This window comes from Mustelus asterias, chromosome 6 (genome assembly GCF_964213995.1).
Source record: "Mustelus asterias chromosome 6, sMusAst1.hap1.1, whole genome shotgun sequence".
NCBI lineage: Eukaryota > Metazoa > Chordata > Chondrichthyes > Carcharhiniformes > Triakidae > Mustelus > Mustelus asterias.
In genome coordinates, this window is record NC_135806.1 from 81,007,469 (window position 1) to 81,030,907 (window position 23,439).

Consider the following 23,439-nt stretch of genomic DNA (forward strand, 5'->3'; position numbering starts at 1 on the left):
CCTTCCTAGAGAAAGAAATAATTTATGTTACAGAATATGCAATGGATATTAATATCCCTTAAAACGTTTTAGCATAACACGTTGGAACGCAAACAAATTTTCAGTACACCCTTCCATTGTAATGCATGCAACAATGGTTCTTTAGAGACATTTGTGTGGATATTTTCCCTTTTTCCATAGGGATAAAGACATTCTGCTCCCTGCCCATGCAGCGCCTCCTTGAGCAACATGCAGCCAGAAACTCTGCAGAATGAGATATTGAAATTGCCGTGCTGTTGTGTTTGATGCCACGTGTTGCTGCTCCAATATTTGCCACTACAGATCTGTTCACAAATGTAAACAGCAATAGTATCAATTTTAGGACCATAGAATCCCTACAGTGCAGAAGGAGTCCATTCGGTCTTTTGAGTCTGCACTGACTCTCTGATAAAGCATCTTACCCAGGCCCACCTCAACCCCCCTGCCCTCTCCACGTAAATCTATATGTTTACCCTGCTAATCCCCCTAACCTGCACATCTTTGGACACTATGGGACAATTTAACATGGCCAATTCACCTAGCCAGCACATCTTTGGACCATGGGAGGAAACCAGCAGACACAGGGAAAACGTGCAAATTCCACACACACACTCACCCAAGGCTGGAATCGAACCCAGGTCCCTGGTGCAAGGAGGCAGCAGTGCTAACCACCATGCCGCCCCTTTATACCCCTAAATATATGTGAATATATACACGGTTTAGGGGTAGAATATTAAAATTTACAGATGATAGCAATTGTGGTTAACTGGAGAACACTGCAAGCAACTTCAAGAGAAAATGGACAGAATAGTAGATTGGGCAGATGAATGTGGAGGCCTATGGTATTTGAGAGGAAATAACACAAAATGGTCAAATTTTAAAAGGAAAAAACATGAAATTTGGCGATTGGAAACTTAAAATCAGGGCGCTAGCATCAAATATGTTCATCTTTAAAGCTTTAGTCAGCTGTCCTCCCATATTTAAGGATAAATTTAAGGATATATTTAAGGATCCAAAGTCCAAAGATGTGCGGGTTAGGTTGATTGGCCCGGTTAAAAATTGCCCCTTAGAATCCTAAAATGCGTAGACTCGATGGGCCGAATGGCCTCCTTCTGCACTGTAGGGTTTCTATGATTTCTATGATTTCTATGATGATTTAAGTCTGGGCCACGTTAAATCTCACTAGGCAACTTGGTCTGAACGGAAATTAGGTAGGAAGTGGCAGAAAATTACACTTAGGAATTCACGATATGGTGCGATTGGCTGTGAGCGCCATTCAGTGATGGGGGTCTTGTGATCAGGAAATGAAACGCAAGTCTTTGGCAAGGGAGCTGGAAACTTACCTTGTGTGGCTTGAAGGAACACTGATGTTTCTCCTGGTTCCATGAGGAAAGTAGCATTGTTTTTTTAAAAAAAATACATTTTAGGATATTTTCTGCCTCAAACTACTTAATCGCTATGTTGGCATAGTGAAAAACTCAATGATTTCCTTCTCAGAGGATTGAGTTAAAACTGCAGTCGTGACCCAATGATATCAATCGGTCAGAATCCGTGGAGAGAACAAAGAAGTTAATGGTTCAGATGTGGGTTCATCATTCGTGTTCATTACATCATAACTTTTATCTTTCTTCCAAATAGTTGTGAGATCTACTCCTAGTGATAGCTCCAGTATTAAAGCTTCAAAAAATTGCCATTTACCAATTTACTGGTAGATGGGTACTGTGGTGTGGGTGTAAAATAATTCAAAGGAAAATAAATTTTATGTCAATAATTTGTAATATTTTCCACATCAAAACAATTCTGTCCTAAACGAGAAACTGTGAGCACGAAATGTAACTAAGGATATGCACTATACAAACAACTCTCCAGTTGATTAATCAGTATCATTTTGTTAAATATCATTACCGCCAAATGCACAAATTCTCACCCGCTTAAGTCAGTGGAAACTTTTATGGTAACAGAGAACTCTGCGCTCTGAGAGGAAAAATTGATCGTGTTATGTTGCAAGTTTATATTTTAAGAGGTAATTGCAGGGCTGTACGGGTGCAGATTGTGAAGACATTTGTATTCTGCAGTGTTCTGCCTAGATAAATGGCACAGGTGCAGGAGGTCTTGTGGAAGAAAACAATTCTCATTTGTATGGAGGAATAGTGCATAGAATATGAAGAGAAACTAAGAATGAGCTCCAGGTGAGTGAAATTTTATTCATTTGACTGAATCCATGAATTCTAATTCTAATCCATCAGATAGGATGAACAAAACAAGTCTGAGCGAGATTCTTCACTGCCAAGTTAATCTATTACCAGGTGTGGACTTGCTTATTTTAAACTGCAGTTTTTTAAAACTTATACCAACACAGCAAATAGGTTTATGATTTGCCTTTGCACAGATTAACAATTTAAAAGATGCATGCAAACTCCAAAAATTGCTGCAATGGCAAAAGAATGTCCGTGCTCCATCAAGCTATGACCTACAGCATGGTGGGATTTGATTTCATGCTTTCTGTTTCTCATCATGTGTTACTGTGGAAATATTACAGATTATTGTCACAATTTACTTATTTTCTTATCAACTTTCTCCCACCAGCACCAATAAATCAATACTTGGCAATACTGTACTTTGAAGAGGAAATCTGATTATTATTGGAGACAGATTTGTTCAAGGGATTTATTGGAATTTGGGAAAGGAAAATTAAGGAGGAAATCCTGGATCAGTTGACCAATTTCTATGGCTGAATTTCAGTTCAGTGTTTAAATCCAGATGCAAGGCTTAATTTTGCAAGTCACTGGGACAGGACTCTGCAGGGGACTTTTGAGGTGGCAGCGATTAAAGAGACCGTCTCCAGGTTTCCTTTAGGCAGATTCCTGAACTAGAAAGACCAACAGAAAGCCTACAGCCTGAGATGGTCATCAGCTGCACTGGGTGATGTGGGTGCTGCTTTTTAAGCAAGACTTTAAGACTAGGGACTTTGGTACGCTCCTTGTAGAGACCAACAACTTTTAAAGAACAAAGGAAATTACAGCACAGGAACAGACCCTTCGGCCCTCCAAGCCTGCACCGACCATGCTGTCCGACTTAACTAAACCCCCGACCCTTTCGGGGACCATATCCCCCTATTGCCATCCTATTCACGTATATGTCAAGACGCCCCTTAAAAGTCACTACCGTATCCGCTTCCACTACCTCCCCTAGAAATGAGTTCCAGGCACCCACTACTCTCTGTGTAAAACATCTGCCTCGTACGTCTCCTTTAAACCTTGCCCCTCACACCTTAAACCTATGCGCCCTCGTAATTGACTCTTCCACCCTGGGAATAAGCTTCTGACTATCCACTCTGTCCATGCCTCTCATAATTTTGTAGATTTCTATCAGGTCTCCCTTCAACCTCCGTTGCTCCAGTGAGAACAAACCAAGTTTCTCCAACCTCTCCTGATAGCTAATGCCCTCCATACCAGGCAACATCCCGGTAAATCTTTTCTGTACACTCTCCAAAGCCTCCACATCCTTCTGGTAGCGTGACGACCAGAATTGAACACTGTATTCCAAGTGCAGCCTAACTAAGGTTCTATAAAGCTGCAACATGACTTGCTAATTTCTAAACTCAGTACCCCAGCTGATGAAGGCAAGCATGCCGTATGCCTTCTTGACTACCTTCTCCACCTGCATTGCCACTTTCAGTGACCTGTGTACATACACCCAGATCGCTTTGCCTATCAATACTCTTAAGGGTTCTGCCATTTACTGTATATTTCCGATCTGTATTAGACCTTCCAAAGTGCATTGCCTCACATTTGTCCGGATTAAACTCCGTCTGCCACCTCTCCGCCCAAGTCTCCAACCGATCTATATCCTGCTGTATTCTCTGATGGTCCTCATCGCTATCCGCAAATCCACCAACCTTTGTGTTGTCCGCAAACTTACTAATCAATCCAGTTACATTTTCCTCCAAATCATTTATATATATATATTACAAACAGCAAAGGTCCCAGCACTGATCCCTGAGGAACACCACTTGTCACAGCCCTCCATTCAGAAACGCACCCTTCCACTGCTACCCTATGTCTTCTTTGACCGAGCCAGTTTTGTACCCACCTTGCCAGCTCACCTCTGATCCCATGCGACTTCACCTTCTGCACCAGCCTGCCATGAGGGACCTTGTCAAAGGCCTTACTGAAGTCCATGTAGACAACATCCACTGCCCTACCCTCATCAATCATCTTCGTCACTTCCTCAAAAAAGAAGAGATTTGAATTCCCAGTGACCAACTCAAAAGGATCACATGACAACATTTGATCTTTTAAGACTTTTACTGTCACAAACACACTAAAAGCAATATTAACTAAACGTTACTTGGTCCATAACTATAACGCTAAACTGGAAAATATAACCCTCCCTATTTCAGATAGGAGGGAGGGTCAGTTCAAACAGCACTGTCTCCCTCTTACCATCTGTCTATAAACGGAAGATGTTTCAAATTAGTTTTTAGAATAAGCAGTGGCATATTTTCCTAACTCCTTGGTTTTTGTATCATAGATTCCCTCAAGTGCAGAAGGAGGCCATTCAGCCCATCAAGTCTGCACCAATCACAATCCCACCCAGGCCCTATTTCCGTAACCCCACATATTTACCCTGTTAATCCCCTGATACTAGGGTAAATTTAGCATAGTCAATCAACCTAATCCGCACATCTTTGGACTGTGGGAGAAAACCGGAGCACCTGGAGGAAACCCATGTACACACGGGCAGAATGTGCAAACTTCACACAGACAGTGATCCGAGGCCGGAATTGAACCTGGTTTCCTGGCGCTGTGAGGTATCAGTGCTAACCACTGTGTCACCATGCCATTCACTGTAGCATTGTGGTTAGCATTGCTGCCTCACAATGATCCAATTTCATCAATAATCTCCCTGCAAACTTGAGTTAAGCTTAACTCAGTAGGTTAGTTTATTGTACACAATCAAAACCCATGAAAAGGACTGTTAACATCTCTCTCCACATTCACGCAGTGAAGCGACAGATCAAGAAAAGGAGCTTTTATAGTACAAGAATCATAGAGAAAATTAATATTGATTCACTTGACTTCCAGAGTTCCAATTCAGAGTCCAATAAAGTAGTCTTTCACGTAGGCAATCAATGGTCGACTGGAAGGAGACTGTTGTTATAAGATTTATTTTATCAAGTGACATAAAATTAAGTTGGCATGCTGAGATTGTGTCAGTTCTATCGGCAATGATACAAAATCTTCCAGTAGTCATGTTAGATGGCCTGGTGGTCCAACCTGGACAGGGCTTGCTTCTATGTTTGATTTGATTTATTATTGTCACTTGTATTAGCATACAGTGAAAAGTATTGTTTCTTGCGTGCTATACAGACAAAGCATACCGTTCACAGAGAAGGAAATGAGAGAGTGCAGAATGTAGTGTTACAGTCATTGCTAGGGTGGAGAGAAAGATCAACTTAATGCAAGGTAGGTCCATTCAGGAGTCTGATGGCAGCAGGGAAGAAGCTGTTCTTGAGTCGGTTGGTACGTGACCTCAGACTTTTGTATCTTTTTCCTGACGGAAGAAGGTGGAAGAGAGAATGCCCGGGGTGCATGGGGTCCTCAATTATGCTGGCTGCCTTACCGAGGCAGCGGGTAGTGTAGACAGAGTCAATGGATGGGAGGCTGGTTTGCGTGATGGATTCACGACCTTTTGTAGTTTATTGCGGTCTTGGGCACAGCAGGAACCATACCAAGCTGTGATACAACCAAAAAGAATGCTTTCTACGGTGCATCTGTAAAAGTTGGTGAGAGTTGTAGCTGACATGCCAAATTTCCTTCGTCTTCTGAGAAAGCAGAAGTTTTGGTGGGCATGGAGGGACCATGTTGTTGGTGATCTGGACACCTAAAAACATGAAGCTCTCGACCCTTTCTACTTCGTTCCCGTTGATGTAGACAGGGGCATGTTCTCCTCTACACTTCCTGAAGCCAATGACAATCTCCTTTGTTTTGTTGACATTGAGGGAGAGATTATTGTCGCCGCATCAGTTCACCAGATTCTCTATCTCATTCCTATACTCTGTCTCGTTATTGTTTGCGATTTGTCCCACTATGGTGGTGTCGTCAGCAAACTTGAAAATTGAATTGGAGGGGAATTTAGCCACACAGTCATAGGTGTTTAAGGAGTATTGTCGGGGGCTGAGAATACAGCTTTGTGGGGCACCCATGCTGAGGATGATTGTGGAGGAGGTGTTGTTGCCTATCCTTACTGATTGTGGTCTGTGAGTTAGGAAGTTCAGGATCCAATCGCAGAGGGAGGAGCCAAGGCCCAGAACACAGAGTTTGGAGATGAGTTTTGTGGGAATAATGGTGTTGAAAGCTGAGCTGTAGTCAATAAATAGGAGTCTGACAAAGGTGTCTTTATCTAGGTGTTCCAGGGTTGAGTGCAGGGCCTGGGAGATGGCGTCTGCTGTGTACCTGTTGCAGCGGTAGGCAAACTGTAGTGGTTCCAGTAGTCCGGGAGCCTGGAATTTATTCATGCCATGACTAGCCTTTCGAAACACTTCATAATGATGGTTGTCAGAGCCACCGGACAATAGTCATTGAGACACACTGCTTGGTTTTTCTTAGATACCGGGATGATGTGGCCTGTCAGTTGGTTGCTAAACAGCAGACTGACTGCACAGTTTGGAAAGGTAATATTAAGCTGCTCAAAAGGCCAGTGTCTTGGGCCATGTGACCTTCCTTCTCCTCAGTGACTTTAACAAAGCATGTTTATCCAGCACCTTGAATTTGGCTTTGTTTCCAGGGCTGATAATGTCTCGGCCATTATGGGTTCAAAGATGTGATATTCGTGTTGAGTGTCTGGTGTTTGGGAAGCCATTATCTCAACAGACCCACAGATTCTGCTAAACTACAGAAAATATATTCCCTCTGTTTCGGGCAGGAGAGGGTCAAATATAATTACATTCTTGTAGCTCCCTTTAAAATTGGCCTGTGCAGTCTCAGATGGTCTGTTGGAAGCTCCTGAGACAGAGCGAAATGTGACATTTCGAAACTGAGAAGATAATTATTTTGTTCTGGACACCATAGAGGATAATTTCCAGACAGAGGGTCAACCATCTTAATTGTCTTTGTTCAGCAGAAAGACCCAGTTTAAAAATAAGTTTAAAAATTTTCAGCCTATCTATATCCTTCTGTAGCCTCTGACAATGCTCCTCACTATCTGCAAGTCCTGCCAATTTTGTGTCGTCCGCAAACTTACTGATCACCCCAGTTACACCTTCTTCCAGATCGTTTATATAAATCACAAACAGCAGAGGTCCCAATACAGAGCCCTGCGGAACACCACTAGTCACAGGCCTCCAGCCGGAAAAAGACCCTTCCACTACCACCCTCGGTCTTCTGTGACCAACAGTAAGAAGTTTAACAACACCAGGTTAAAGTCCAACAGGTTTATTTGGTAGCAAAAGCCACACAAGCTTTTGCTACCAAATAAACCTGTTGGACTTTAACCTGGTGTTGTTAAACTTCTTACTGTGTTTACCCCAGTCCAACGCCGGCATCTCCACATTCTGTGACCAAGCCAGTTCTCCACCCATCTAGCCACCTCCCCCTTTATCCCATGAGATCCAACCTTTTTCACCAGCCTACCATGAGGGACTTTGTCAAACGCTTTACTGTTTCTGTATTCACTGTTTCTGTTCTGGGTTTCTGTTCCATGTTGGAGGAACCGAGCACCATTTAACTTGCTAACACAACTGAAAACCCGCTTATATATTTCACCATATTCTCTACACAATTTTAGCTTTTACTGGAAGCAGTCCAAAGTTACTCTCATAAGGCTTGCTTCTCCATGTTTTGCTGCGTCATAACATCCAGTGTCCAGTGAAAATCTTCTGAGATATTTTACAATACGACCCACTCTGGCGATTCCTCCTGGTTTCACCAAGGCAAATTTTCCGGTGTCCTTAAATCGCTACAACTTCCACCTCTTCAGCAGAAAATGAACTCCCACCCACATTCTGCGTGACATCTAACGGAGAATAGCATTTTTTGATGTCGTTTATAGTAGCTGCCGTTCTCCTGTGCGTATGTCTCTCTCTTTCTCTCTTTTCATGGTGTTGTGAGTCAATAAGCCCGAGAATCTGCCCATAGTAAAGCCAATTACTATGGCCAATCAGGAGATACTGGATAGGTGCAGGAAAAATAGGGTTGTTGTAGTGGGAGACTTCAATTTCCCTGGTATAGACTGGAAATCGCTGAGAGCTGGGACTCTGAATGGAGAGGAATTTGTAAAATGCGTACAGGAGGGTTCTTTGGAACAATATGTAGATAGCCCAACTAGAGAGGGGGCTATACTGGACCTAGTACTGGGGAATGAGCCCGGTCAGGTCTTCAAAGTTTCGGTTGGGGAACATGTGGCAAATAGTGACCACAATTCTGTTAGCTTTAGGATAGTGATGGAAAAGGATGAGTGGTGTCCCAAGGGTAAGGTGTTGGATTGGGGGAAGGCTAACTTTAGTGGGATTAGGCAGAAATTGGCTGCTCTTGATTGGGAGAGGCTGTTTGAGGGTAAATCCACATCTGGCATGTTGGAGTCATTTAAGAAACAGTTGTTAGGGCTACAGGACAGGCATGTGCCTGTAAAAAAAGAAGGATAGGAAGGGTAGGATTCGAGAACCGTGGATAACCAGGGAAATTGAGGGACTGGTCAAAAAGAAAAGAGAGGCGTATGTTAGGTCCAGGCAGCTAAAAACGGAGGGAGTTCTGGAGGAGTACAAAGAAAGTAGGAAAGAACTCAAACGGGGAATTAGAAGGGCAAAAAGGGGTCACGAAATGTCCTTGGCAGACAGGATTAAGGAGAATCCCAAGGCATTTTATTCATACGTTAGGAACAAAAGGGTTGTCAGGGAAAAAATCCAACCTCTCAGGGACAAAAGTGGGGAATTATGCTTGGAGCCGAGAGAAGTAGGGGAGATCCTAAATGAATACTTTGCGTCGGTATTCACAAAGGAGAGGGATGTGTTGACTGGGAGTGTCTCGGAGGGGAGTGTTGAACCGTTGGAGAAAATCTCCATTACAAGGGAGGAAGTGTTAAGTTTGTTAGAGAATATAAAGACTGACAAATCCCCAGGGCCTGATGGAATCTATCCAAGGCTGCTCAGGGAGACGAGAGATGAAATCGCTGGGCCTCTGACGCAAATCTTTGTCTCATCACTGGACACAGGTGAGGTCCCAGAGGATTGGAGGATAGATAATGTGGTCCCGTTATTTAAAAAGGGTAGAATCATAGAATCATAGAAACCCTACAGTGCAGAAGGAGGTCATTCGGCCCATCGAGTCTGCACTGACCACAATCCCACCCAGGCCCTACCCCACATATTTACCCGCTAATCTCTCTAACCTATGCATCCCAGGACTCTAAGGGGCAATTTTTAACCTGGCCAATCAACCTAACCCGCACATCTTTGGACTGTGGGAGGAAACTGGAGCACCCGGAGGAAACCCACGCAGACACGAGGAGAATGTGCAAACTCCACACAGACAGTGACCCGAGCCGGGAATCGAACCCGGGACCCTGGAGCTGTGAAGCAGCAGTGCTAACCACTGTGCTACCGTGCCGCCCAGGTAGGAAGGATAACCCGGGTAATTATAGGCCGGTGAGCTTGACGTCCGTGGTGGGGAAGTTGTTGGAGAAGATTCTTAGAGATAGGATGTATGCGCATTTAGAAAGGAATAAACTCATTAACGATAGTCAGCATGGTTTTGTGAGAGGGAGGTCATGCCTCACTAACCTGGTGGAGGTTTTTGAAGAAGTGACCAGAATGGTTGACGAGGGAAGGGCCGTGGATGTCGTCTATATGGACTTTAGTAAAGCGTTTGACAAAGTCCCTCATGGTAGGCTGGTGAAAAAGGTTGGATCTCATGGGATAAAGGGGGAGGTGGCTAGATGGGTGGAGAACTGGCTTGGTCACAGAATGTGGAGATGCCGGCGTTGGACTGGGGTAAACACAGTAAGAAGTTTAACAACACCAGGTTAAAGTCCAACAGGTTTATTTGGTAGCAAAAGCTTGTGTGGCTTTTGCTACCAAATAAACCTGTTGGACTTTAACCTGGTGTTGTTAAACTTCTTACTGTTGGTCACAGAAGACCGAGGGTGGTAGTGGAAGGGTCTTTTTCCGGCTGGAGGCCTGTGACTAGTGGTGTTCCGCAGGGCTCTGTATTGGGACCTCTGCTGTTTGTGATTTATATAAACGATCTGGAAGAAGGTGTAACTGGGGTGATCAGTAAGTTTGCGGACGACACAAAATTGGCAGGACTTGCAGATAGTGAGGAGCATTGTCAGAGGCTACAGAAGGATATAGATAGGCTGGAAATTTGGGCAAAGAAATGGCAGATGGAGTTCAATCCTGATAAATGCGAAGTGATGCATTTTGGTAGAAATAATGTAGGGAGGAGCTATACGATAAATGGCAGAACCATAAAGGGTGTAGATACGCAGAGGGACCTGGGTGTGCAAGTCCACAGATCCTTGAAGGTGACGTCACAGGTGGAGAAGGTGGTGAAGAAGGCATATGGCATGCTTGCCTTTATAGGACGGGGCATAGAGTATAAAAGTTGGGGTCTGATGTTGCAGATGTATAGAACGTTGGTTCGGCCGCATTTGGAATACTGCGTCCAGTTCTGGTCGCCACACTACCAGAAGGACGTGGAGGCTTTGGAGAGAGTACAGAGGAGGTTTACCAGGATGTTGCCTGGTATGGAGGGGCTTAGTTATGAGGAGAGATTGGGTAAACTGGGGTTGTTCTCCCTGGAAAGACGGAGGATGAGGGGAGACTTAATAGAGGTGTATAAAATTATGAAAGGCATAGATAGGGTGAACGTGGGAAGCTTTTCCCCAGGTCGGTGGTGACGTTCACGAGGGGTCATAGGTTCAAGGTGAAGGGGGGGAGGTTTAACACAGATATCGGAAGGACATATTTTACACAGAGGATGGTGGGGGCCTGGAATGCGCTGCCAGGCAAGGTGGTGGAGGCGGACACACTGGGAACGTTTAAGACTTATCTAGATAGCCACATGAACGGAGTGGGAATGGAGGGATACAAAAGAATGGTCTAGTTTGGACCAGAGAGCAGCACGGGCTTGGCGGGCCGAAGGGCCTGTTCCTGTGCTGTATTGTTCTTTGTTCTTTGTTCAATTCATCATTTCTTTGTGTCCAGATGTGAAAACTGGTATGTGGCTTTCAGTAGGACTTGAACTGTGTTCCAGGTCCCCGTAGCAACCAGATTACATCAGCTAATCTTTTTGAGCAGAATTAGTGGGACATCACATGTCTCTCTTTCTTACACTATTTTGCATTGGATTAAAGAGACACTTGTTTGGATATCAGATCAGAAACCTCAAGGTATATTATATAGTCAGACTACCCCTTCATCCCAACACTTTGCTATTTTGGCATGAGTTTGAGGATAGGGTGTTTCATTCCAGGCATGATTCTGTTGACATTCTGGGAAACTTTTGTCAAAACAACCTTTATTTAACAACACAGTTTAATTATAACAAGTTAATTAGCTTAACATTTAACAATTGAATGATACTTAAACATGGCAAGATACAATTCTTAACTGCTAACCTATCCTCTGGAGAGAGTGCAGAAGCAGTTTAGCAGGATGCTATCTGGACTAGAGGGTAGAAGTTATAAGAAGAGGCTTGGCAAACTAGGGTTGTTTTCTCTGGAGCGGTGGAGGCTGAGGGGAGACCTGATAGAAGTCTCTAAAATTATGACAGGCATAGATAGGATTGACAGTCAGAATATTTTTCCCAGAGTTGAAATGTGTAATACTCGGGGGCATGCACTTAAGGTAAGAGGGGGAAGTTCAAAGGAGATGTGAGGCATGATTTTTACACAGGGAGTGGTAGGTGTCTGGAACACGCTGCCAGGGTGGTGGTGGAGGCAGATATGATAGGGGCATTTAAGGGCCTTTTAGATAAACACATGAATATGCAAGGACTAGAAGGATATGGACCAAGGGCAGTCAGAAAGGATTAATTTAATTTGGCATCATGTTTGGCACAACTTGGTGAGCTAAAGGGCCTGTTCCTGTGCTGTACTGCTTTTTAGTCTATGAGTTGCAATTCAAGCAATATTCCTCTTACAGATTTAAACCCCTCCTTAAAATCAGTTAGCAAAACACAGGCTTACTTGCTTGTACTTAGGTTGCCAGCCCTGGAGCTATCAGACATCTTTTAGAGAGACAGAGAGACATGTTTCTTTCGGAACCAGGCATTAACTGCTTGTTTTAAAATGAAAGGGAAACCGTGTTTACCGTGCAAGCTTAACTCCTCCCTTTAAGCACATGACTGGGTCCCTGTCAATAAACCTAATCAAAATTCTACTCTGAAACCTGAGGGGAAACCTAAATAAACACACATGATGAGCTCAGCTTAAAACAGGTACTTATCCTGTTCTCCCTTAAACTGCCAGTTTGAAAGATTTCTTCGACAAATCTACACCCTGCAAAACAGATCTTAACTCTAAACTTACCCCTTACAAGAAACATGTTATAAGTATATTTCTTAAAGGCAACAGTATCATCACACACTTTAAAACTAACTGTCTTATAAAATCTTGCACTCATAATAACTTGTATGTGGAACAAAATATATGATAGCCACAGCTGCCAGGGAATTAACACAGAGGGAGAACCCCTGCACTGGATGGTCAATGGCTGCAACTGTGGGCCCTTGCAAATCAGTCGATCCATACTGGGCTTCTTTGCATTTGCACCTCTGACCTCCTTGGCCAACTGCTGGGAGGCATTCACCATTCCAGGTAAAAGCACCAGGCCTGTCAGTGATGAAGAAAATCCAGGTGGCATGTGAAGAGTACCCCCATTGTTTCTTTGATCAACCCCTAATTGGCTACCCACTGGCTGTATGGCGGGTAGCTGCTATCACCCAGAAACCACCTTCCTGACAACAGACTGGAGACGGGAAAATGCCGGTAAACCAGTGCACTGGTGAGCATCGAGAATATTGTCGGCACACATGCCTTCAAACCAACTTCTGCATCAGGGTGAAAATGTTGCCCTTTGTGTTCAAATCTTTGGTGACTGCTCATTTTTCATGATCAAAAATCCACAACATAAGTTGCTAAGATCTCAGAATTGGGAAACAGATTTGTGTATTGCAAATTTTGAAGGTGGGTCTTTTTTGATGTAATGGCTCAAAACTCTGACCACTTTATTTTTTCCTAAAATAGGGGAATCGTGTGCTGCGAACTGTGCCTCTGCTAGCTGCCTGTCTTCCAGCTGACAAATGCAAAGTCTTTATTGGTCGGCGATTCAGTGAGGACAGGTAAAGATTTGTTCTGTTTCGTACTTATACTTCAACATTGATTGCACTTCAGAAGTATTCCATTTGCTGTAACCTTTGGACATCCTTAGCTCATGAAAGGTGCTATGTGAATGCAAGTTGTATTTCCTTTTTTTCTTTTTGTCTTACTTTATGCCTCCCGACCTCCCTTTTGTTTTTCTTTCCTTTCCTTTCCTCCTCTGCTCTCCTCTGTCCTCTCCTTTTCTGAAAAATGCCCATAAACATGATAAAATATCAGGAAATGGAAAGCCTACACGGCTCCTATGTCATCTAAGAAAGTTGGTACTGCTGATGGCCTCCCATGCTATCAATTAAACGGATTTATCTTCAACTTAGCCGCAGTTGGCTATTGAAGCAAGATAGATGTAGTGCAGATTAATAAAATAAAAATAAAAAGTTGACTCACACCAATTGGAGCCTGTCGTTTTTTTAGTTGCTAATTGAAAATAGACCGAATGGCCCTACCTGGACTGATGCTGAATCTTGTATTCCATTAACCTTCAGAGACCACGGTGTATCATTCTGGAACTTAGATAACCAGCCATAATCCATAAAGGATCATAGGCATTTCTCTCCACTCGAGAGAGAAAATTGGTTATTTATAGCTTGAAGTGCACCATTACCCAAGTGTGGGGCAAGACAAGGAAGCAAGTCTCCATGAACTACCCATGTATTACTCATAAAAATCAATATAATGCAGCCAGTTTATGGTATATATTTGTTCTACCTGGACATTTTTGATCTAAACTGAAAAACATTCAGTTTTCCTCTTGGGTATTTCTGGATCAGAATGCTGTAAGGAGATAATGTTGGAAGAAAAAAAATGCCCCAGTGTAATTGACAAGTTTATTGGCAATTGATTTAATTTTCCAAAAGCACTCCAAATTAGACCAATTTGAAATGGTTCATTATTATTTTTAATACTAGCGGATTTTTTTGTGGTACTGTTTCATCGGAATTAGAGGTGGAAGTAGTCAACAATTATACATCAGCAATAAAGAAAGGGTGATTATACATCAACAATGAAAGAATGGTCTAAGACCTCTGTCGAGAAAGTACAGCAAGTATATTTTGATTGCTTTCTGGAAAATAAATGATTAAGTACTTCCCTAATAATACACATTTCTATGTGCATAAATTGTTCTTTTCAAATTCTCCATCTAAACAAAGGAAACCATAGATATTCAAGTTAAATTCCCCCCCTTTTTTTCTCTCAAAGTCAACATATCACTGAAGTAAAAGAATAAAGAAATGACAATAGTTTTTGTCTGAAAATTTACTTCGTAAAGATTTCCCAAATTCCTTTGGAATCATTTGTTAAAAAGAAACTTGTCGATAGAGTTACAACAGAGAAAGATTTGAGACTAGCACTGTGATAAACAAATACAACTTTATATAGACTATTGTTTTGGAATTCTCATTATAAATAAGACAAGGCAACAATGGGCCACTCAACTGTTTTTCTCAAGTAAACAAAGCTCTGAACAAGCCTCCATGCAGCAAGATCTGGACAACATTCGGGCTTCTGCTAATGAGTAGCAAGTAACATTCTCATCATAGAAGTGCTAAGCAACTACTATCATCAACAAGAAAGAATCGACTAACTATCTCATCTTGATGTTCAACCGCATTACCATTGGTTAATTTCCAACCCATCAATGTCCAATGGGTTATCATTAACCAGAAACTTAACTGGGCCAGATATAAATACAGTGATTACAAGAGCAGATTGAAGGCTGGGAATTAGTGGTGAGTAACTTGCCTTCTAACTCTCCAAACCTGTCCAATACTTCTGCAAGGCACAAGTCAGGATTGCAATGGAATACTGTCCTCAAGCCTGAATTAGTGCAGCTCCAACAATACTCACAAATCGCAACATCATCCAGGGCAAAGCAGCTCACTTGACCAGAGCCCCATCCACTCTCCGCAACACAGCAGCCGTCGGTACCATCTACAAAATTCATTGCAGCAACTCGTCAAGGCTCCTTCGACATATCATTTAAACCCCCGACCTCTACCATCTTGAACGACAAAGGCAGTTGACACATGGGAACCCCATCACCTGCAATTTCTTCCTAAGCCACACGCCACCCTGATTTGGAATTATATCACCATTTCCTCACTGTTGCTGGGTTAAAATTCTGAAACTCCCTAACAGGACAATGGGTGTACCTACATCCTTTTTTCAAGGGATTAAGACCTCACACTGGATATTTTTATATATATCCTCTTGGCTAATTTCTAAAATTTTAAAAAACTGAACAGTGACTGTTTAAAAATGACTGAAGCTGTGTGTGCCAGTAATCCGGAACAAAAAGAGCTGCTGAGGCAGTATCGAAGAAATCTGTGCCTTGTTATCTCTGAAGAGACACTTCACAACCCCTGTGGGCTGTAGAGACCAAATTCAAAGGGAACTATACAAGGCCATCTGTGTTTCATAAGTCAGGCCTGGCCAACAGAACCTATTCATCTGCTAGGACAATGGACACTCCAACCTTCCTTTCAAATCTTAACAGTGGGAACAATTAACAAGCTTAGGGACCCAGACAAAGGGATACACACCACTTTTCATAGCCTGAATGAAAAGATGGGAGTCATATGACATGAACCTCCATCCTGAAATGGATGAAGGGGCATACTCACCTGAATAGAGTGTCAGTCTCTAGCTTATTGTATCTTTGCACAGCTGATTGGGAGACTCCACAAAGATCATCCACTGACTCCTGGAAAAATCTGGATGCATAAAACTCCAGGCCTAGAGTGAATCTCAGAGCCATGGGCATCCACACAGTTGGAGATGATCTCCGGCCTAATGCGGCACAATGAAATGACGATTTCCTTGGCGAGGCAGAGCCTGCTGCTGCACTGGACCATGGTCATGTTGAGGTTGCTGGATCGCTGCCTGTACATCCTGGTAGCTGGATAGTGGGGTCTTCTATGGGCCTGTACACCTTGCCCTCCTTGCTGGCTCCCCACACCCTGTGCCTGCACCTCTGCTCCTGAAAGGCCTGTGGACACCTCAAATGCAGATGGCACTGACTCGTGAACTGTAGGTGGCAATGGGTTGAAATGATCAAAATATCTCTCAAAGCTAAGTCCTAACCAAGAACAAAGTAAACTCTACAAATGTCTCAAGAATGCACAGGAAGTGGTCAGAAATCTCTCCAATAGCACTACACCAAAATCTCACTAACTCCTGCCTGTGCTCCTGCTTCCTCTTATCATGGCCTTGGATGACAAATAAACAAAAAAGGAATGGACGCATGGGCGTGCGTTGACCTAAAAATTGCATAGGCAGTGTAAAATTGCAGTGCATTGCCCTTTGATGAGCTTCACGGGATGATTAATTTTTGGTGGGTCTGCAGCCAATTTCTGCTCGCACCTGCCAACTGAAATATCACGGCGACTGCGCAATGATGTTGGGACACATAATTTTGTGTGCCCCCGATTCAAGTGTGCACCCGCCGCAACACGTAAAATTCTGGTCCATGTAAAGCAAAAGACTGTGAAGTTAATGGGAAGGAGTCACATGATCCTTATAGTGGCAGTTAGTCACAAGTTTTGATGTAATCGGAATTTGGGGTGTTTGTGGTTCTGGAAGAGAAAGCAGAATCTTGATTGCAATAACCACCATTCTATACCCTGGACAGTAGCAGCAAGTGCTAGTCAGGTAAGAGACAGCAGGATCAGGCAGGTTATTTAATTATGCTGTACTCTGGTCAATGTAATCATGAACCTGTGAAAATGTCTAAGTGACACCAAGTCCAGTTCGACAGAGTGCTGCCAGATAGAGTATTTAGTTAACTAAGGGAATTTGGTGAGAGAAGAGACACTGTCTGATCTTTTTACAGAATAAGAAGTGGTCCGCAAGAGGAAACGAGACAGTGAGACCTCAGAAGTGAAGTCCAGGGATATTAGTTAGGTCAGCAGGCAGGTGTTTGATTGGTGAACTTTGAGGTTTTTTTTCTATAGACTAGGACAGTGTTTTAAACCAGGGACTGGAAAGTGTAAGTACTGTATTATATTCATATCTTTACCAGTTAAACTATTGTCGGCATGGTGGCATAGTGGTTAGCACTGCTTCCTCGCAACACCAGAGACCTGGGTTCAATTCCAGCCTTGGGTGACTGTGTGGAGTTTGCACATTCTCCCTGTGTTGGCATGGATTTCCTTCAGGTGCTCTGGTTTCCTCCCATAGTCCAAAAATATGTAGGTTTGGTCATGCTATATTGCCCCTTAATGTCCAAAAGATGTGTAGATTAGGTGGATTGACCATAGTAAATGCGCGAGGTTATGGGGATAGAGCGAGGTGCAGAATGCTTTTCAGAGAGTTGGTGCAGTCTGGGTGGGCTGCATGGCTCCTTCTGCTCTGTAGATATTCTATGAATTCTGTTGATATAATTACAAACAATTGTTAAATACTTTAAGTAATAAATAAAATAAGATTAGCCTAAGATGTGGAGGTCTTGTGGAGCAGTGGATAGTGTACCTGCTTCTGAGCCAGAAGCTCCAGATTCAAGTTCCATCCCGGGCTTGATGGCCAACGAAAGTGCGTTCATAACGCGGCCAAACAGGTTCAGTGTCAACCTGCAATTCCTTCCAACACACCAGTGGCTGGCGGTAAGAGCAGGAGAGACTCCTCGTCAGCTATGCTTGACGTGGAGTGGTGCCCCTCAAGCTATAAGTCCCTGGTGATAGACTAGCGACCTGTTCTGGTAGTCTGCCTTAATGCATCACTAGATGCGGGAATGGAATTGGAGCCTAAGATGTGGCAGTGCAAATTTTGTGTCTGGACTGCAGAATTTGGGAGTTTGTGAACAATGAGACCACCCTGAGCAAACAGGTCCACAGGAGATGTCCTTTCTCAGAACTCTCCGGCTTAGACTTATTGAGTTATTAAGAGAGGGGAGGAGTTTCTGGATGATTTTATTTAAAATATAGTCACTCTCCAGAGGAAAGAAAGGGTGTTACTGATAAGGAGTCAGGTTGTAGTGATTTAGGAGAGGTTGAGAAGGAAGATTCACACAACGCGAAGCTGCCCAGCAAGCATAACGAACTAGCTATCTAGGAGAACAAGCAGAAATATAGCAGGGAAAACAGCCACGATGCAGCCCAAGTTGTCGTGACTCAGAAGGCAGTCCGGGAGTGAAGACAGAATAGAAATCTGGTAGCAAGAGGGGACTCTGTAATTAGAGTCTACCATTGTAGGTAACACCTATTAGTGTGATTATAGAATCAATGCTGGGACCACCGCTGTTCGCAATTTACACTAATGACTTGGACTTTGGAATCAAAAACACAGTTTCTAAATTTGAAGACGCTACAGATTGTAGTAAAATACTGGAGGTGTGGAGGATAGATGGATTGATTGGTAGAGAGTACTGCTCTGGTAGCTGACATTTACAGCTAACCCCCTGCTGAGAATTCTTTTTTTGGTTGAAGAGCACCAGCTGCCCACATGGCAATGCATTCAAGTTCAGACCTGTTTCTAATTGGTATGTTAGAATGAACTATCACGGACAGATGTGTGCTAGCCTTATTAACAGTTAAAATCAAATGGAGAAAAAAAACACTTCCAGATGATTCACTTTCACTGGCTCCTGCATTTTAGAAAGGTGAAACTTGAAGGGGTGCTGTAAATTAGTCAGGTATCACATTGTGCAAGTTCCACAATGATCACAGTTCAAATTTGGTAAAATTGCTGCCCATAACTCCTGAACAAAGGGACAACTTGCATCACTTACTTTTCCTTCTTTAAAAATGACAGAAATGCCGATGGAATCTCGCATTAATAACCAAGAACACATGATCTTTTGTTATTTAATTCTTGATGTGTATTAGAGATTGTTAAGGTTTTTATTCACTGATGTTTGGAACACTTAGTAAATGCATGGACTGTACTTTGTTCTATTTTCCCATTGAACGAAAACTAATTTTTGTTCAGTTGCAGAAAAACCTTTAAATGGGAACACTCCAGTAACACACACTATCAGTTCAAGAGGTGATGCTTTAGCATAACCCAAGGTGGAGGGGTGTCCTGTTTATTCTGTGGGGTGAATTCACAGCACCAGAGCCATAAAGAATTTTAATATATACTTGTTCTGTCAGGTTCTCCTTGCAAAGGTCTCACACAACTAGCTGCAGGCCAAATGTAAAACTATCAACGCTTGCTAATCCCAGTTGCCCATTTTTAATGGTGTTGCCTCATTTAACAAAGAACCGCTACCACTAAAATTAAAGCTGTCTTTTTTGACAGCAATGCTGCTGTTCAGTGTAGCACAACGGCGCAGATGGCACCAAACAGCCAGTAAATAATTCAATGTTTCTTTTCCAATTTTTAGGTTTTACATGCATCTTATTTATTTGAGGTATTTTTTGATTCAATATGAGGAAAACAGTGAATGGAAAGAGAGCTGAATAGATTTCCGATATTTGTACCATTTCTGTTGGAGGGAAAAATGGTAAATTATAATCCTCCAAAAATATGTCAATAAACATAACTGACTGTATTAGTTATTACCCTGATACAAGGTAAATGGCGAGTCAGATTTTTTTGCAGGGTCGTAGGGGCTTTATGACCTTTAAAAACTGTAGGTGGGACCCGATTTGAGGATTTCTGCTCCCATTCCCAGCACTTTGAATTGCCGCAGGTGGGCAGTGAGCCACGCCCTGCTTTCCTGATGTGGTCAACTCCATTGCAGGGATAGGTATCTCCGAGCCCCCTGCAACTATTGTTGAGCTGGACCAGCTGCTCAGAGACCCATGATTCACAGTCCCTCAGAGGAGTCATGACCATAGTCTGGATGTGGGAATCTTTTGAAAGATAACTTCAAAAGGTCTTACCCATCCTGTTAGGAAAACAAAGGTAGTTTCAAGGGATTTATATTTGATAGATAAATATTAAAAATAAGGTTTAGTTTTAAGTGGGTTTAATTCAATGGGGCGGCACAGTGGTTAATGCACTGCTGCCTCACAACTCCAGGGACCTGGGTTCGATTTCCAGCTTGGGTCACTGTCTGTGCGGAGCCTACACATTCTCCCCGTGTCTGCATGCGTTTCCTCCTGATGCTCCGGTTTCCTCCCACAGTCCAAAGATGTGCAGATTAGGTGCATTGGCCGTGTTAAATTGCCCCTTAGTGTTCCCAGATACGTAGGTTAGAGGAAATAATGGGGTAAATATGTGGGGTTACGTGGATAGGGCCTGAGTGGGATTGTTGTCAGTGCAGACTCGATGGGCCGGATAGCCTCCTTCTGCACTGTAGGGTTTCTATGATTTCTAATGTTTCTGTGCCTGGAAGGAAGCTATAGTTAGATTCATGTTGGACATAGGTGTTTGTATGTGCGGGGGTTGGTTATGTTCCAACTGTGTTTCTTTTGTGCTTAGAGAGGGTTGCAGTGTTGTGAGGAATAAATATAACAGTGGGACATTGCTTAGCATCAGGAGGCCCACTTCCAAAGAAGTGGCTTTCCTTTGTTCTTTAGTTTTACCTGGAAGCCAGAGCAGTTGGAGCCAGATCACAGAGTGGGCAACTCTCAACTCTGCCAGGAGAAGATGGACAGGACAAGGGAGTTGCAAAGAAGCAAGCTTCCTAAGGAACAAGATACAATAGGTCAAACGTTTGATGTCATTTTAAGAAGAGTCTTGGAATTGACCAGTTTGGTCAGCAGTCAAGACAAAGAAATCCTAAAGTGATTGTTGTAAAATCATGGACTGAATTCACTGGTCAAGGTGGAGTAGAAACTTTGTTTAAAAATGTCGTTTGAAAATCCTGGACTAGAATTTAGAATGCAAACTGCTAGTGAAAGCATTACTATGGGAAAAGGGTTTAAAGTGTGTTTTTGGGAATGGAGTGTGAAATCTCTCATGTGGCAATCATCTGGGGGGGAATTCTGAGGAGAAATCCACAAACACTAACTTGGGTTCAGGGCAGAGTGTTTATTTGACCACAGTCATCTTGTTTATGTCAAAGGGACTTTGTGTGTTAAGGAGATCATTGTAGTTAAAATGTGTTATAATCCATGTTAATCTTGAAATCTGTGTGTAATTTTTAAGATAAGGGGGAGTAAAGAAAAATTATATAATCCAACTTTTCATGTTTAATAAATATTTTTTTCTTGTTCAAACTAATTAACAGTCCGGTGACTCTCTTCCTCCATGCTTTATATTTAAAAAAAGTAAAAGTTACAGTCTTTTGAGCCAGGGTTCCATTCTGGGATATTTCCATTCAGTTATAACATCAACTGGGATCGTAACAATACCTCAAATTTCAACTTGTGCTCCCACCCAATGGTATCTCATACGCATCTGGTTATCCCTTACCCACACCCACCAACAATGCCCCCTCCTGCTCTCCATGCCAACTCGCAAAGCACTTCTATACCTCTTCACCCAATATAGACTATACTGAACCAATGAACCATCTAGTAACAATGGCAAGTGTAGAAAAGCTTAAAAAAAACCCATTCATAATTTGAAAACAAATGCTGCTATAAAAGTGTCAACCAGACTTTTCAAGTATCAGTAACAAAAACTGTAAGCATTTGACACCTCTTTATCTTGTATAAATAAACATTGAGTCAGTGCAAAAATAGATCACAGAGAAAAAGATTGCCAAGTTGTCAATCAAGCAATGATTTCCCTTCTGTGCACCTGTTTCAACAAAGTAAAGCCTTTATGTAAGCCTGGGCTCTCAGCCAAGCCTTATTATTTGTGCTATGATAATCTAGGCATCTTCTTCTGATAGGGAGGAATCGGCAGGATAAAAACTATTATTCTGTGGTCATCTGCAGTATTTGTAAATAATTATGAAAAAGGTGTTATAATAAAAAATATTTTTTTTAAATTGAGAAACCCAGGTGAAGGAAATTGAACATGTTGCATTTTATACCTCAGAGAAATGCAGAGACAATACATCAAATTCTATAGGTGGAAATTTCCAGTCTGGACTATAAGTTGGGAAGCGGGAGCAGAAGCAAGAGTGGTTTCTATTTGGTGGAAGGATGGCTGACCACGTATGATCTTGCACTGATCAGCTCATTAGCTATGCATGGCGACTCTTTTGGCGCTTCCTTCTCAGCTGACCATAGCCAGTAGAAGTACAGTATTGTCTGGAGGCAGCATCACCTGAGGTGATCTGTGAGGAAATTGCAATGTTCCATCTATTCAGCATATTCTTTGAAGCTGTCCTTCACCCCAGACTATTTCAACCAATGGGAAGCCCTGTACCAAGCATTGGTCTAATTGTGGCCTCTTCCCACCTCTCCATGGTGAAGCCCATCCTGGAGGACCGCAGATGATGTCTCTCTTTATACACCCATGTGCACGGAGACTGCAGCATTGACTGGGGTAAGAAAGCTGTGTCCCCACACCCTCTCTCAAATACTATTGGGCTTCCCTCCATCAACTTGAGTCACATTTGAAAAATCCTTGCCTTGCCACCCACACTCCATTATCAACTGTGACCTTCTACCCAGGCTGGCATACTATAGTTCCAAATTACCTTTCTAACATCATGATAGGTGTTCCTACAACATAACTGCAGCCGTTCAAGAAGGCGGCTTGCCACTACCATCTCATTTGCATTTAGGAATGGGCAATAAATGCTGGTTTTCACCCACGAGTGAATAAACAAATACCTATCAGCACGGTACGGTAGCACGGTACGGTAGCACAGTGGTTAGCACTGCTGCTTCACAGCTCCAGGGGCCTGGGTTCGATTCCCGGCTTGGGTCACTGTCTGTGTGGAGTTTGCACATTCTCCTCGTGTCTGCGTGGGTTTCCTCCGGGTGTTCCGGTTTCCTCCCACAGTCCAAAGATGTGCGGGTTAGGTTGATTGGCCATGCTAAAATTGCCCCTTAGTGTCCTGGGATGTGTAGATTAGAGGGATTAGTGGGTAAAATATGTAGGGATATGGGGGTAGGGCCAGTGTGGGATTGTGGTCGGTGCAGACTCGATGGGCCGAATGGCCTCTTTCTGTACTGTAGGGTTTCTCTTCTCTTTGATAAATATAAGAAAAAAAATACTGCACACAAAACTCACCATTGCTATTGTAATAATTCTCTA

At 42.9% G+C, this 23,439-nt stretch overlaps 1 protein-coding gene across 1 annotated transcript in view; it reads left to right on the forward strand.

Annotated features, from left to right (window-relative positions):
- dtwd2 (DTW motif tRNA-uridine aminocarboxypropyltransferase 2) overlaps positions 1-23,439 on the forward strand; it is a 114,027-nt gene that overhangs the window by 41,741 nt on the left and 48,847 nt on the right. The window contains exon 3 of the mRNA XM_078214620.1: positions 13,264-13,358. Coding sequence (XP_078070746.1) covers positions 13,264-13,358 — 95 coding nt within the window. The remainder of the gene's footprint in view (positions 1-13,263; positions 13,359-23,439) is intronic.